Here is a 15508-nt window from a genome sequence, read left to right as displayed (position 1 = left end):
GGTCAATTCAATATCCAATATCTTTGTCACGAGCGTGTACAAAATAGTTGGTTTCGTTGCCCTAGCTTCTTGTTGTCTCGACACGGTGGTAGTTCAGTTATTCGAATGCACTAATTCAAATCAGTGTTGTAGTCATTTATGGAATCTATTTTCTTAAGATTTATTCTTTGCTCTTAATTATGAACCAATAAAGGCGAAATAATGGCGAACAAAGGGGAAATAGAGGGAACAATACATTGGAAAATAAGGAAGAAAAATACGGAAATGCGTCGAAATGTCTGCTTTCGGCCTGTCCTGGGAGAATAGTGAGGATTTTCCCCTTTATCTCGCTTAATTGTCTACTTTTCGACTAAATATTTTCTGAATTGTCTATTTTTCGCCTAAATGTACGCCTAATTGTCTACTTGTCGTCTATATACACAACGATATAATTTTACATCCACTTTTAAAACACCCTGGTCATTATCACAAACATCTGTGCTTGCCTTCATTCTCACAACACAGAACACGAAAATGAAATGCACGTAAAATATGGTAAAATATGGTGTTCAAAGAAATTTATTGAAAACCAAACGCGTATTGTTGTACAACGTTATTAGATGCCAGAGCATCAGACGTCATATTTTATTTGCAATTGTCTGGTGCCAGTGTCATTTGAAAAGAGATAAAAAAGAAAGAGCAAGTGATTATTTATTAATAAGGTACATGTACTTAATTGCAAATGCATTTTAAATCAAACAGGCCTTCTCAAATAAAAAAAAGTGAGCGAATTTTTTTCTAAAAAACGGAAGGGGGGAAATCGACATTTCCCCCAGATGACAAATGTGAAGGCGAAAAATTGATGTTTCCCCTTTATTTACGCTTTCGTTCGCTTTATTTCCCCTTTGTTCGTCTTTATTTCCCCTTTATTGGTTGTTTGGTAATAAGCAACCACAAACTTGAAAATGAAGATGTTGTCATTGCTTTCATGTCATTTGGGGAAGATGTAAGCAGCACGTTGGTCAGTGCAAGATAAATTCTTCCAGCGGCAACTACTCGAACTGCTGGTCACACTCGGCATGATCGTATCTTGAAACAACTGGCTATCTTAATCCGGCGTGGTTGGCTCCTATGTTGAACATCTCATGAACTCAAACAGTGTTATCAACGACGCCAATCGCTATCCACTGTGAACGACTGCATCATGTTTGCTGGTCGCGTGTTAGTTTCAAATAACTCACTCTCACTCGTCTGACAACAACTGAACACAGCTCGTCTAAGCAATAAAAGAATTAAAGTTACTGCTCAAAGCTGTGTATATTAGCCTGACATTAGAAGATTTATTGCGTTTGTGCTTTTTTCGGTTCAAAAACCCTACTTGTCGAGCACCTTGTCTCTAGATGAGTGTTGTAAATAATTGATCATGCCTTTAAAAATGGCGCGTACCTGCTATGCAAGATATATATTATTATTATTATTATTCACAAACAGCTTATGGGTACATAAGTGCTGTGAAGAAACCATTTCGGGTTTCCTCAAAAATGCAATAATACACAATTTTCAATAATGTTAACACTTTATATGCCATGTTTTAGAAAGGAAGGAAAAGGAAAATAAAATATTAATAACAGAATAGTAATAATAAACCAGGTTCTCTGTAATTAGCAAGAATTTTGAATTGATTTTGAAGGAGGAAAGGAAGAAACTAAGGAAATAGAAATAAAGGAGTCGCGGAATACGTTAATATCTTAACGCAGAACAAGAATAAACAACTATGTATGTATAGCATAAAGGAGTAATAAAAACAAAATAAAACAGAATAAATTATTGAGTAAATAACTTATTATTGCAGTAAGATATGACGTTAGAATAAGAGTGTTTGTCCGTGTACAGTTATAGTTTGGAGTGATGCTATGAAAGTCCCAATTAAGTGCAAAAGATAATCAATGTGTATGAGGTGTATTGACAGCTATCATATAACATAAGCTTTCAAGCCACTGCGATTTAAGCGTGTCCGAAGTACCCGGTCCGTCACACCACACGACCGCTAAGTCTCCGCGTCTGATGAATGTGAACTTCAGAAACTGATATTTAACTTATACCCTCCATATTTGATCTAGTTTGAAAAGTGGCTTCTCCGATCACATTAGATATGTAAGCAGAACCAGATCGGTAAGGCAACAGCAGAAATGCATGATAAAACATCTCTCAACAGATAGACCCCAGTCCCGCTAATAGGACACGCTACACGAGGAAAAAATCCACTTTGAATGGAGCTGAGGAACACGATTTAAACAGTAATGTTTTTTGAAAAAATGGAGTGCCGACAACGTTGTTGAGATGCACTAGGTGATGAGGACAACCGTCAAGTGCCTCTATGGCAGTGAATGATGACTACAGGGTAAACTAGGAAATACCAGAAACGTGTACTTCCTGTTACGCCCGGAGATGATGGTCCTCAATTAAGCGTGGCTGTCGACCAACGTCATAGATCAAGAAGTGAGCTTGGATGACATGACTATTTTGAGATATGGTAGTTCACTAAATTATTTATATCTGTCTTGAAACAACCACAGCTGAAGTTACACAAAGTGTTCCAGACGGACGATTTTGGTTTGAAATGTTTTGTTTTATTTAGTCTTTTGTTGGGGTCCTTGATTGGGCGCTCCAAATGCTTCATCTTTTCCACTGTTTTTGATTGGTAAGTATTAAATCACGTGAAATTTCATTAATGATCCACTTTTATTGTTTTCTTTCCATCTCCATATTCCCTCAAATACCACATACTTTTTTGGCGAAACTCGGAACGCCATTTCAACCTGTTCATATTCGATGTGGTAGTTTGGTAATGTACATTACCATGAAAGTACGTACTTTCATGCTTACCCAAACAACCAATAAAGGGGAAATAAAGGCGAACAAAAGGGAAATAAAGAGGAAAATTCGTTGGAAAATAAGGGGGAAATAATGCGGAAATGCGCCGAAATGTATGCTTTTTCGCCTGTCCGGGGGAAATAAAGCGGAATTTTTCCTTTATGTCGCTCTGTTTTTCAAATATCTCTAAATTGTCGATTTTTCTCCTAAATATCCGCTACATTGTGTACTTTTCGACTACATACATACCGATGTAATTAAGGTTCTGAAACCGCGATCTAATAAATTAAAGGTGGGGTCCCGCTTTTCTCATCGAGTGGTCAATGACTGGAACGCTTTACCAGAACAAGTGGTATCAGCACCATCAGTGAACATTTTCAAAAAGAAGCTGGACCTTCACCGGAAGGAAATCTGTCAGGATTAACACAGGTTCATCAACCTACTATCCTTATTACTGAAGACTGAAGACTGAAGACTGAAGCAACAACCTACTATTCTTATAAGGGTGGTGGGTTGGTGAACCTGTGTTAATCCTGACAGATTGCCTTCCAATGAATGTCCAGCTTCTCCTTGAAAATGTTTACTGATGGGGTTGATACTACTTGTTCGGATAAGGCGCTCCAGTCATTGACTACCCGATGAGAAAAATGGGACCGCACTTTTAGTTTATTAGATCGCGGTTTGTGAACCTTCTTACTATGACCTCGTAGGTTATCAGTGCTGGAGGAAGCAAAAAGACGAGACCTTAACACCCAAATCATAATTAAAGATACAAACGACTTGAAAAACCACTGTGATTCCAGTTAATAAGAAATCAATGGATGTAAATTACCTAATATTAATAAAAACACCCCTATTTTAAATACATTGGTAAATCAGAAGTGCTCCAATAATTTATGAACATGCTCATCAGAATTTTACGCTGTAACTGTGAAGACATTATAAGAAATTGTCCTGTCCGTATACTTTAGATTTGCCATTTGGTCAATGTCATCAGACTTCGAGTTTTCGCATAGGTATATCTCCCCTGACTGCATTTGCTCTTCCCTTTGGAGGTAACGCTCCAATCTGTAGCTTCTGTCATATGAATTGGGTTTCACACCAACTTTTTATTTTGTTTAGAGATGAAGCTGCCCATCGTGGTGCATTAAATTATCTCATTACCGCACTCTCGAAAGAAGTTACCACTGCGTAATGAGTTAGGTAGCTCCTGAAATTGATGACCGATAGTATATTTGCTAATTGGTTGTGCTAACGGTGACGTTCATGCACCACTATCAAAATATATGTTTAATTAGTTACCTACGTTAATTTTGACTAGTATGTATCCTAATCTAGTGACAATTTGTACTACGTCTTATTACGGAATCTTAGATGGGCTCCGTTAAAAACTCTAGATATCAAAAACGTGTATTTCCTATTAAGGCATTTAGGTTTAATATAACTCTTTTAGAACCCGAACAATTGCTTTTGTATTTTCACCGTATATTACGAATAGGTTTCATTTCCTGCAAACGTGTTGCTAAGAGGAGGTTATTTTGCTAGCAAACAGATGAAATCTCAGGGTGTATTCATAAATGAACTACTAATAAGATCACTTAAATGTAATCGACATCCATTATGTCTCAACATCAAAACCTATTCATTCGATTTTGTTCTATATCTGTCCGTCGATGTGTGTATTTGAGATGTCTGTTAGTCTTGCAAACTTCGCACATAGAAACCTGAGATAATGAAGATATATAAAGCATATCGTTCCACCGCTGTTACTGCTTCTACTCCAGAATTTGTCTTGATAGTTTATCTCTGTGCTATTGTGGTGTGACAATTTGAACCAATACACACGTATCAGGTTGTAAGTTTTATATGACTGACTGACTGACTGACTGATTCCACTGTCCTGATTTAAATATTGGTGTTGGACGTGGTTAGGGAATCTCACCATTAGTTTTCAACTTTGCCGTGGATGAAGTACTGGCACCAACTCGGTAGGAAGTATATATAGTGAGGTTGCAGTTTATGACTGAGCCAATCAGATTTAAAATAGCGTCCTCTAGATTTTTGCCTGAAATTCATTTATTCGTATGGTTAAATAGGATCTTGTCATTATAACTGATTTTGGTTCGTGATGAAGACTATTGCTAGTTTCTAACATGAACTTATAACGCTCACTCCTAATCCTAATTTCTCATCAGTCAGTCAGCCAGCTACAACGTAAGACCAGGCACATTTATGCATCGGTCCAAGTTGCCATACCTCGTTAGCACAACGAGATGAACACCGAATTCATAGTAGTTAATTTAGTGGTGGTAATATATAAAAGATAGTTGTATATAAAGATATAGTATAGGAAGGAAGAAAGTTATGAAGCAATTTTAATTTCAAGGTTTAAGGGAAGATAAAGAGTGTATACACCTGCGCCATTGTGATCGATTCTGAGCTATGTCACTTAGAGTCTCCAACCATTGGTTACGATAGTCACGTGGACCCCAACCAAGTAGTCTGCATCTACCAACATGGCTCAGACTAGGAGTTAGTGACTTCATGCTCTGATGCCACGTTTTGGTTTGGCCGACGCTGGGACTGGTTGGAAAAAGCGGAGAGGTGGTCAGTGTATGACATGGTGTCGCGGTATGAAAGAAAGCTGCAAAGGGCTAGCTTCTATTGGTCCTTCACGACTCTCTAGCTGGGGTCCGAAAGATGGTGCAACACAGTGGCTAGAGACGTTATCAGATATGGCTCAGAATAGAAGCCAGTGGCAAGCCTGCTGTAGCCTTCTTTTACTTTCCTCATAAAGAGTGGTTATAACTTTCTTAGCTGAGTCTTCTGGCTGTACATTTCAGTTCCCCTCATCATTACTCTTCTCTTTTTTCTCATCCTCTTTTTTCTTCTATATATACGCATCTTCCCCCCTTCTCCTCCCATTCTCATTGTTCTGTGTAGCGCATATGTATCTGGTGCCCCTTTGTACCAATATGTATGTGTTTAAATAAATAAATAAATTTGGTTTGATCGCTCCTAACTCTTTTCCAACCATCCCTAATACTAGTCAGCATTGCACGTCGTGGTAATCGGTGTTCAGGCATACGTAACACGTGGCCCAGCCATCTCAGTCGATGAAGATTCATCACCTCATCAGCTGATTTACCATCATTCCCTAATACCCTGTGTCTAACCTCGCTATTATTTACCCGGTGATCCCAGCAGATGCGAGCAATATTTCTGAAACGTTTGTGGTCGAATACTAGTAACTTGAGAGTATCTTCTACTCTTAATGGCCATGTTTCACAGCCGTAAAGTAGAACAGAGCAAATTGCTGCGCCGTGTACTCGTCCTTTAATTGGTAGACGGATATTTCGTCTTCACCATAGGTGACGTAAGTTGGCAAAAGCCAAACGAGCTTTTTGAATCCGTGCTGAGATTTCGTCAGACACCAACCCATTAGGGCTGATCAGACTTCCAAGAGAAGTGAAGTTGTCGACACTTTCGACTACTTCACTCCCTATCCTTAGTTCAGATGTTGACTCAGGCCAGTCTTGTAGTGACAATTTACATTTAGACGTGGAGAAACGCATCCCAAATATCCTGGCATTGTTACTCAGTTCTAACAGAAGACCCTGCATTTTATCAGCGTCTTCACCAAATAGGATTATGTCATCTGCGCATTCTAAGTCTATAAGTGGACCTCCTGGTAGGAGATCAATTCTTGAAAATTCAGTCAACGAGAGTGTTATTTCCAGCAATAGGTCTATAATGAAGTTAAACGAAAATAGGGATAGTGGACAAGCTTGCTGGACACCACTTGAGGTTGTAAAATCAGATGACAGTTCGCCATAAGCTCTCACTCGACTGGTAGTGTTCGAGTAAAGAGCCTTCACAAGGTTTATGTACTTCTCAGGTACACCTTTCAATGACAGACACTGCCACAGAACTTCTCGGTCTACAGAGTCAAATGCTGCTTTCAAGTCAAGAAAAACTATTATTGTCGGGCGCCGATAAACATGTCTGTGCTCTAATTTCTCATAGTAATTCGTATACTAATAATGCTTCTCAACGTCATTTCAGGATCGCCCAAATGTTCATAAATTGTAGGTATCATTGCCAAGGTTGTACTTGATAGATTCATCAGTTATGTTGTCGCCATGTACTTTGTCAATGTAGTCTTTGTACTGGCTTTGTTAAAGTGGGTGATCCCAATAAGGTCTTGTATGCCTGTTTTGAAGACAGCACACGTCGATGACACGATATATTAGTGTTGTAGCTAGTGATGTCTGTTGTCCGATTTGTCACCGGGTTCGAACGTTAAAGGCCCCAACATGTATTTTGTAGTGTGGATCCTGGAAACCTGTGAACCAGACTAATAAAAGAAACCGGAAGTATGAAGTCAAGTGTGGGACGATCTCGAAAAAAGACGAAAATCTTATCTGCTCTCAGCTCAGACGCTTAGAATTATGGGCGGAACACTTTAAGGAGCAGTCCAGCTGACCTTCAGCTGTTCTACAGCTACCCACCGTTCCCAGACAGCCTGAATGGAACATTGAAGTAGGGCCCCCGACTCTAGCTGAAGGTCAAAAGGCTATAGCTAATCTGAAACGAGGAAGAGCAGCTGGTCCAGATGCAGAGGTCTTTAAGTATCGTGGTCCAGTCTTAGCGATTATGTTTGCTAATATTTTAGCTAAAATCTGGGAGTTGGACGCAATCCCATGTGACCGGTCGCAATCACTGATTGTCCCTAATATATAAGAAAGGGTCAAAATCATCCTATGATAACCATAGAGGGATTAGTTTGACTAGTATAGCATCTAAAATACTAGCCTCAATAATTATCGGGCGCCTAACTAAGACTCGTGAACTGCAAACACGAGAAAATCAGGCTGGCTTCAGACCTGGTCGTGGCTGTATCGACCACATATTCACTATTCGTTAGGTTTTAGAACACAGGTATGCTTATCGGCGTCAGACAATGATAGCTTTTCTTGAATTAAAAGCAGCATTTGACTTTGTAGACCGAAAGGTTCTGTGGCAGTGTCTGTCATTGAAAGGTGTACCTGAGAAGTACATAAGCCTTGTGAAGGCTCTTTACTCGAACACTACCAGTCGAGTCAGAGCTTATGCCAAACAGTCATCCGACTTTGCAACCTCAAATGATGTCTAGCAGAGCTGTCTCCTATCTCCATTTATATTCAGTATCATCATAGATCTACTGATGGAAACAATGTTCTCATCGTTTGAATTTTCGGGAACTGATCTCTTATCAGGAGGTCCACTTATTGACTTATAAAACACAGATGACATAGTCCTGTTTGATGAAGACGCTGATGAAATATAGAGTCTTTTGGTAGCACTGAACAGCAATGCAAGGATGTTTGGAATGCGTTTCTCCCCCTCTAAATGTAAGCTGCTGCCTGAACTATGGGTAAGAAATGCCCCTAAATGCCCTGGTACGCCTGAAGGTGGGGAGAATCAACTCCCCCTCTCGAAATGCTCACATATGGCCACGCGTTTACAGCCACTGCCAGGGAAGTCCTATGCACTGCCTTCTCACTACGGGGGTGTTGTTTACGAAATTGAGAGGACGAAAAGCGAATGTCCTGCCCTTTAACCGGGTTGGTGGACACGTAAAGTCCACCTAGGGGAGTTGGAAAACCCGCCACTTGAAGGCGGTGAGTAGGCGTCCCTGGCAGAGGCTATATACGCGTGCCCCTTTGTACCTATATTTGTGTCCATATGAAAAATAAGTAAATAAAGGATAGTAAGTGAAGCAATCTTACGCGTCGAAAACACTTGTTTTGGAAGTCTAATCAATCCTAATGGGCCCGTGTCTGACGAAATCTGAGCACGGATTCAGAAATGTCGTTTGACTTTTGCAAACTTTCGTCACATATGGCGAAAGCGAGATATCCGTGTATCAGTTAAGAGAAAAATATACTGCGCAGCAGTTTGTTCCGTTTTAATTCAAGGTTACGAAACGTGGCCATTAAGTTTAGAGGATACACGTATTTGATCACAAATGTCTTAAAAATATTGCTCGCTTCTGTGGAGATCACCGGGTAAGTAATAGCGAGGTTAGACGCAGGGTATTAGGGAATGATGGTCAATCAGTTGATGTGGATGTAAATCTTCATCGATTGAGATGGTTGGGCCACGTATTACGCATGCCCATCTATCGGTTACCACGGCTTACAATGCCGACTAATGTTGAAGACGGATGGAAGAAAATTAGGGGTAGTCAAACCAAAACATGGCATCAGTCCATAAAGTCACTAACTCCTGGTCTGAAGCATTTTGGTAGATGCAGACTACTAAGTTGGGGTCCGCGCGACTATCGCAACCGATAGTAAGAGGCTCTGGGTGACTTCTGAGAATCGATCACAATGGCGTAAGTGTATACACTCTTTGTCTTCCTTTAAACAGTGAGATTAAAACTGCTTTATACCTTCCTTTCTACGAACTAATTCTTTCTTCCTGTATTATATCCCTATATGAAATCTTTCTTGTATATATTACTACCATTTAAGTATCTGCCTCTATGGATTTGGTGTTCGTCTTGTTGTGCTAATGGGGTGTGGCAACTTGGACTGATGCATATATGTGCCTGGTCCTACGCTGTAGATGACTGACTGACCTTACTGTTGTTACACCCCTATGCAGTTGGAAGTAAAACTTCATCCTCCGACCACGAGTTTGTTGTCTTTAGTCTTGTCACTCTCCAACGATCCTACCTGACTTGATAGGAATTGAAGGAGTGAATGCTTCAGCCCATGCAGCTCAATTGGGTTGTCACAATATGTAAGCCCGAATACCACTTCAGGATACCAGCTGCTGTCGGAGTATTTATAGTGTTGGCACTGTAGTTAGTTTTTTGATCACATCATCCGAAAAATAATCATAGTATTTACCACTTTTGTACACATTTTTATATTTTAGATTGACCGAATGACAGGAGTTTCGTGGTAAGTTTTTATCACTACTTGCATTCTAGCTTTTCAGTGTGTTATTACTCAATTCATCTGAAGGAAACAGTGATCCACAGATTCTTGAGAATCTTATGAAGAAATTAGAACTTCTTGGTTTGTCAGTTAATGGTATTTGACTATGAACAAAACTAGGTGCACAAAAGTGCGGTCGAATACATATAGAAAGCGCAGTTTACTTTTCAAACTTTTCCAGGTGTAAGTACCTTTCTGTTATAACAACAAAATTACCCATATATCGCTAGCTCAGTGTAAAACATTTCAAGTTCTCACATCAACTGAATATCCAGCATCATGTTTTGTATTCTCTGACAATCAAACAGCTCTTGTTGCCGATATATCTTTTCGTGAATTCCCAGGGTGCTTAAAAGCCTTTTATCAACGTAAGAAGAAATTACAAGTTGAAGCTAAAGGAATAAAGTATCAGTTGGGTGATTTTACAATTAATTTTATCACAATATTCATGGGACAGAGTGCTTCCGTTAAAGGATATTTAATCGAGGTAAGTATCATGTAAAACTGTTGTTGTACTTGTTTGTTACTGAATAAGTTTCACTAGGAATATAACAATCACAACGGCGTAGTGAGTTCGATGAAATATGGTATTGGAACAACATATTTAAATGACAGTAGATTTCCTTTGTGAAAGATTTCTTCTCAGACCGATTATATGCATTTTTAATGAATCCGGTTGAGTGCCTGTCGTTTAAGGGTTCTAGCATTAGGATAGATTTTGTTCCGGCGTAAAGATTTCCTATATGTTATAGGATATCTATCAGACAGTGCACAATCATTGATAAATTCCAGCGATGTTTTCGCTTCTGTGAGCCGGGTATTAAACTTTAGGAAGTCATTGAATACCTTAAATGCAATCAGATCCCCACGTGACTTCAAAATTTAAAAAATTCTTATATTGTGAATTAGAGCACCGTATATAAGCGAACACTATTGTTTTCGATTAGATCTTCATCAGGCTTTACTCTAATATACAGAAATATTTATATGCATATACGAAGCTATTTTCTTCACTCCCTCCCTCCTGTTTTTTCTCAAATGTACGCTTCATTGTCCAATTATCTAAACAATTCTTACTACATAACCTTACACTTCTTTTATGAATGTTATTTCAGTGTTTATATTTTTCAAATCATTAACCTGAATCCCACCATGAAACATGGGCACAAGCCTTTATTATTCTTATTACAGCTAGTACACCTGTCATCATACGATCAATTTGTAATTTTCACTTATTATGTTTATTTATACAATCAATTCCACTGTTATCACTGAATCATAAACTGCCTTGGTTGGTTTATTAATTTTGTATATGCATATGCATATTCCGATATATTAGAGTAAAGCCTGATGAATATCTAATCGGAAACAATATTGTTTACTTATATACATTGTTCTAAATCACAATGTGGGAATTTTTCAAACATGGTATTGTTGTAACTGACTGAATTGAGTTGATCTGAAGATTCTAATCAAACAAATTTCAGAAAATAAAACAACTAGCTCACTGACTGAGTAAATACGTCAGTAAATTAAAGCTATTATTTGCATATGAAATATTCGGTCGCAATTACATGATTCTGTTATCGAAACAAATAAAAATAAAAGTATGTCGCGAAACAATCAAGGGTTACCTATTTCTACTCATAGCTTTCATTAGTTGCTGAGATTTCTTACATTAGTGGCACTAAAAACCGTCATAGAAATGTGTTGATTATTGTGTAGGTCATTATTGTTGTCCTGATAAATGTCTGTTCGTTCTAGATTGTATCATGGAAAAAAGTTGGTGCTCATCCATAGAGATTGTAAAACTATCGCAGTTTCTTTGGGGCTTCAATTGTTTCGTGAGTGATTCTAGCTTATGAAGCAAACTGTACAAATTAATTAAACTTACCGTACTTGTTAATAAGTTGTTTACGGTATAAAGGTCTTTGTGATCATAGAAATTTGTTAGTCTGTAGTAAAGTCTATCTCGTATGTTATTCTTTGGATGTTCTGTATTAGTATTTTGCTTCTCGTGGACCAATAATGTTATTATTTTGTCTTATAGTTATAATATTTTACCGTGAAAAAAGAACCTTATAGTAGTTATTATCTTCAATTTTTGGTTAAGTGTACCCTTGAAGACTTTACAGTGTCGTTTTGTAGATGTTATGCCAGGAACGAATGATTTTATTGCCATTATTTCTTATTTTCCTGCACTCGTATTAAATTCACGTGAGGATTTGGCAACATGCATGTTTTTGACATTTGATATACATTATGAACCGTCCCACATCTTTTGCATGTAGATACTTCCGTTTATCGTGCTCCACACCTTAAAATACTTGGTTTGAATTGTAGCCAAACGCTCTTGGGCACGAACGCAACATAAAACTGATCTTATACCAGTCAGAATATTCTTGTGTAGTGGTGGTGGTAAACTACCACTACTCCTATTGTGATATGGGTTACTTATATCCATATAACACATCCATATAACGATGGTCGGGCATTGAATGTATTTCAGTAGAAGATCGATAACGGAAGAACGCGGACGAAACGCAATCGGTATGAAAATACATGAACAATAATCGGAGACGATGGACTTATATTTGCAGAAGGAACGGTCAAGATTGAGACAATTGATTGATAGTTTGCAAATTACTTATTTACTATATGTTTCTCATATTTTACTGAGATATTCTGTAATTTTGTGCCTAAATAAATTCGATTGTCCTCACTCGTCTTCTTGTTCACTACACTATCGCTCTTGGGACAAGCCCATCGACCAGAGATCTTTAGGCAACTTTATCTTGGGTTCTCATTTTCAGTTGTTGTGAAGTGGTATTTGTGGTCTCGACGTTCCAGGCGCTGTTTGTTCTTTGCAAGTTCGTACCGTGATATCATCAGATCCTCTTTAGTTATCAATGATGCTATCCAGATATCTAAATCCACGTCTTCCATAGCTTCTTCATCGAATGTGATTTTGTTGCTTGCTTTGTTGTTCTTCATGGTGATTTTTCCTTGTAAATGTTGAGACTCGTTTCAGAAGGCTCCGCCATACAGTTTTTTTTACCTGGATTTACTGTTGTTTATGAGATAGAATGGTTTGTTATCTACAAAGTTTAAATCACCCAACTGGGTCTAAGATTTCCGCTGTATTCTGTATTCTTGCGATGTGAAAATCCCCATGTTTCAGTCAACAGATAGCAGAAAGAGTTAAAGTCAGAGTAGGGAGTCTTGCATAACACCAGATTACCCTTGGGATGCATCTGTGAGCTGTTAATTGCCAACTCTATTACTATTTTTCACTCATTTGTTTGCTTCTGTATATTTAGCCTGTGTTGTGGCTTTCTTTGCTTTGTTCAGCCATTGTTGACTCATGCTGTTTTGTTTTTTCTTTCTTGAATCTTGCCCAGGGTGTCTACAGCGATTAATTCTTTATGCTGGTGTTTCTTGGAGCCCAGGATTTCCTAGCATGCTGAAGTTATTCGTGCTTTAATCTTTTCCAGTTCTCCATGCTGTTTTCCTCTTTTAATGGAATTTGTTGTTGAGATCTCTTTTGAACTCATTAAGCTTGTTACCATCTGGAAGGTGAGCTGTATTAAACTTTTATGGTGCTGATTGTCCAGGAGGTCAATGCTTCTTTAGCTTCGGTTTTAGCTACATCAGCTGGTCTCTTCCTTCTTACGTCTTCCATGAACCTTCTGAGTTTTTTATTAATCCAGATGTAATCGATCTGGTTTCCTGTAATGTGACTCAGTGAAACCCCTGTAACTTTGTCTATGCGTTTGTTCGGGAAGGTGCTGCTGCCTAAACCATGTTATTGGAAAGACATAGATCTACCAGTCTCTCTCCATTCTTGTTTCTTTTCTCCCAGTCTATTAACCCCATGATGTTTGCGTTATCCATTTCAACCTTGGCATTTAGGTCTTCCATAAGAGTAATCTGGTACCAGTATTTATGTTTTCAAATAAATAAATAAATCTGTTTTTTTTCTTCTGGATATTTCTATAGAATGAACTACAGCTTGATTAAACTGATATTTGTCACCACCGGTGCTGTCATTTGTAGGCGCGTACCAATGAGTGACGTCCATTGGAATCCCTCTCTTCTTTGTTTTTGAAAATACTTTGATGATCCTAAATATCGGCTTCTCAGAACTGAGCATTAAAAGACTATTTAACCTGCATTTGGATAATGTTAAATAAATTGATTTATTACTCATTTATTGAGTATGTTTTTATAATACCCGTCGACATTATTGTCAACTTCTATCGCAAATGTCTCTCCAAACCTCTCTAGATTTATTCCTATTATTGTTAAGAGTCAGTATACTGGTATTAAAAACTGTGGCTCACATGGTGTTGCGAGGAAACCAATGTCCAAATCATCCTTTAAAATTTAGAAAGCGAAGATTACAATTAAAGTCATTCAGTTGTATGCACCCACCAATGGTAGCTGCGCAGATGATTAGGAACAGTTTAATGGGAGATTGAAGTTTACAACAATTTTTAATTCATGGAACTCATTCTATAAATGCTGATTAAATATGTATATATTTAGCAGACTTTCTATAATGATAACAAATCATTTATATTATCTATTTAAGATGTCCACTGACCAAACAGTAATTAACAGTGACATAAATATTGTAAAATAAAGCAGGTGAAGTTTTGTAAAATCTTCAACCTTTATACTTGTTCTACTCCAAATAAAGAGTGCGGCCTATTTTCGTCATAGACCGAATTTTACTGGTGAAGTATTAAAAGCTAAGGAGCATTCGATATGACTGATTGGAGTTCAACAATTTACAGATCAACACTGGTGTCATCTATAACAATAAATAGTCACCACCATTTATTAATAGTCGAATAAAATTGGCTACATGAACCACTAATTCACATGCTATAAGACTTGTTCGTCTTCAGCTCGTTGATCACAGGCACAACTCTGTCACAAACTGGCGATACAGTCAGTTAACCAGTGCCGCTTGGATTTCTCAACTGAAGTCAGTTTGATGCAAAATAGCTTAAAACTTCAACAACTAACTAAAACATGAAAAATATTATTTTAGATTTCAGTTCTTTTTTCTGTCTATAATTTGATTTTATTACACTTTGTTTTGTAGGTTTGTTTTCATGCATCCAGCATGATACATTTGTGTCGTGACGTATTAAAAGCTTTTATTACCCAAGTATTACCGGACATTTGTCCACCAGCTAATAGTTCGACAGAACATATATTCAGCCCATCGTTTTTACAAGCTGTTGAAACGGGCACATTTGATGCACCACGTTGGCCGCCTAGTCAATTAGCTTTCCCAGTGGAAAATAACTTCCTGCAAGATGATTCTCCATTATCTCATGTTTGCGTTCGACTAACAATGACACAATATGCAGAACATATCAACGTTGTTAGACGTTTATCAAGGCAAACTGTAAACACACCAAGTACGCTTGCTACAAATGGTTCATCATCATATGCAACTCCTTCAAATATTCCGTCTAATCAAGCTAACAAGAACATTCCATCTAACTATTCAACATAATAACTTCAATGTTTATTTGTTTTTAATTAATAAAATATTATAACTTTTTGTACAAATTTCTTTTGATTCATATTTTTTAAGAGTTTTTTGATTCTTTATAGTTTAATTTTCATATTACAATTCCATGCTATTT

General features: G+C 37.8%; 1 protein-coding gene across 1 annotated transcript; it reads left to right on the top strand.

Moving 5' to 3' along the window:
* The first annotated feature begins 2635 nt into the window (after nt 1–2635).
* Smp_042780 (hypothetical protein) lies at nt 2636–15426 on the top strand. The gene is made up of 6 exons (XM_018796842.1): nt 2636–2680; nt 9781–9806; nt 9844–9923; nt 9963–10025; nt 10073–10329; nt 14956–15426. The coding sequence occupies exons 2-6, from the start codon at nt 9790–9792 to the stop codon at nt 15373–15375; spliced, it is 837 nt and encodes a 278-aa protein (XP_018651943.1). The 5' UTR covers nt 2636–2680; nt 9781–9789; the 3' UTR covers nt 15376–15426.
* The last annotated feature ends 82 nt before the right edge of the window (nt 15427–15508 follow it).

This window comes from Schistosoma mansoni, chromosome 4, assembly GCF_000237925.1.
Source record: "Schistosoma mansoni strain Puerto Rico chromosome 4, complete genome".
NCBI lineage: Eukaryota > Metazoa > Platyhelminthes > Trematoda > Strigeidida > Schistosomatidae > Schistosoma > Schistosoma mansoni.
The sequence above is the reverse complement of the archived record's forward strand: the minus strand, read 5'-3'. Positions and strand labels throughout refer to the sequence as shown.

Bases quoted from the DNA above. Each gene is read 5' to 3' on its own strand.
- Smp_042780 (XM_018796842.1), top strand. The intron at 10,026-10,072 runs GTAAGTACCTTT...ATATATCGCTAG, and splicing joins CTTTTCAAACTTTTCCAGGT to CTCAGTGTAAAACATTTCAA. The intron at 10,330-14,955 runs GTAAGTATCATG...TTTGTTTTGTAG, and splicing joins TTAAAGGATATTTAATCGAG to GTTTGTTTTCATGCATCCAG.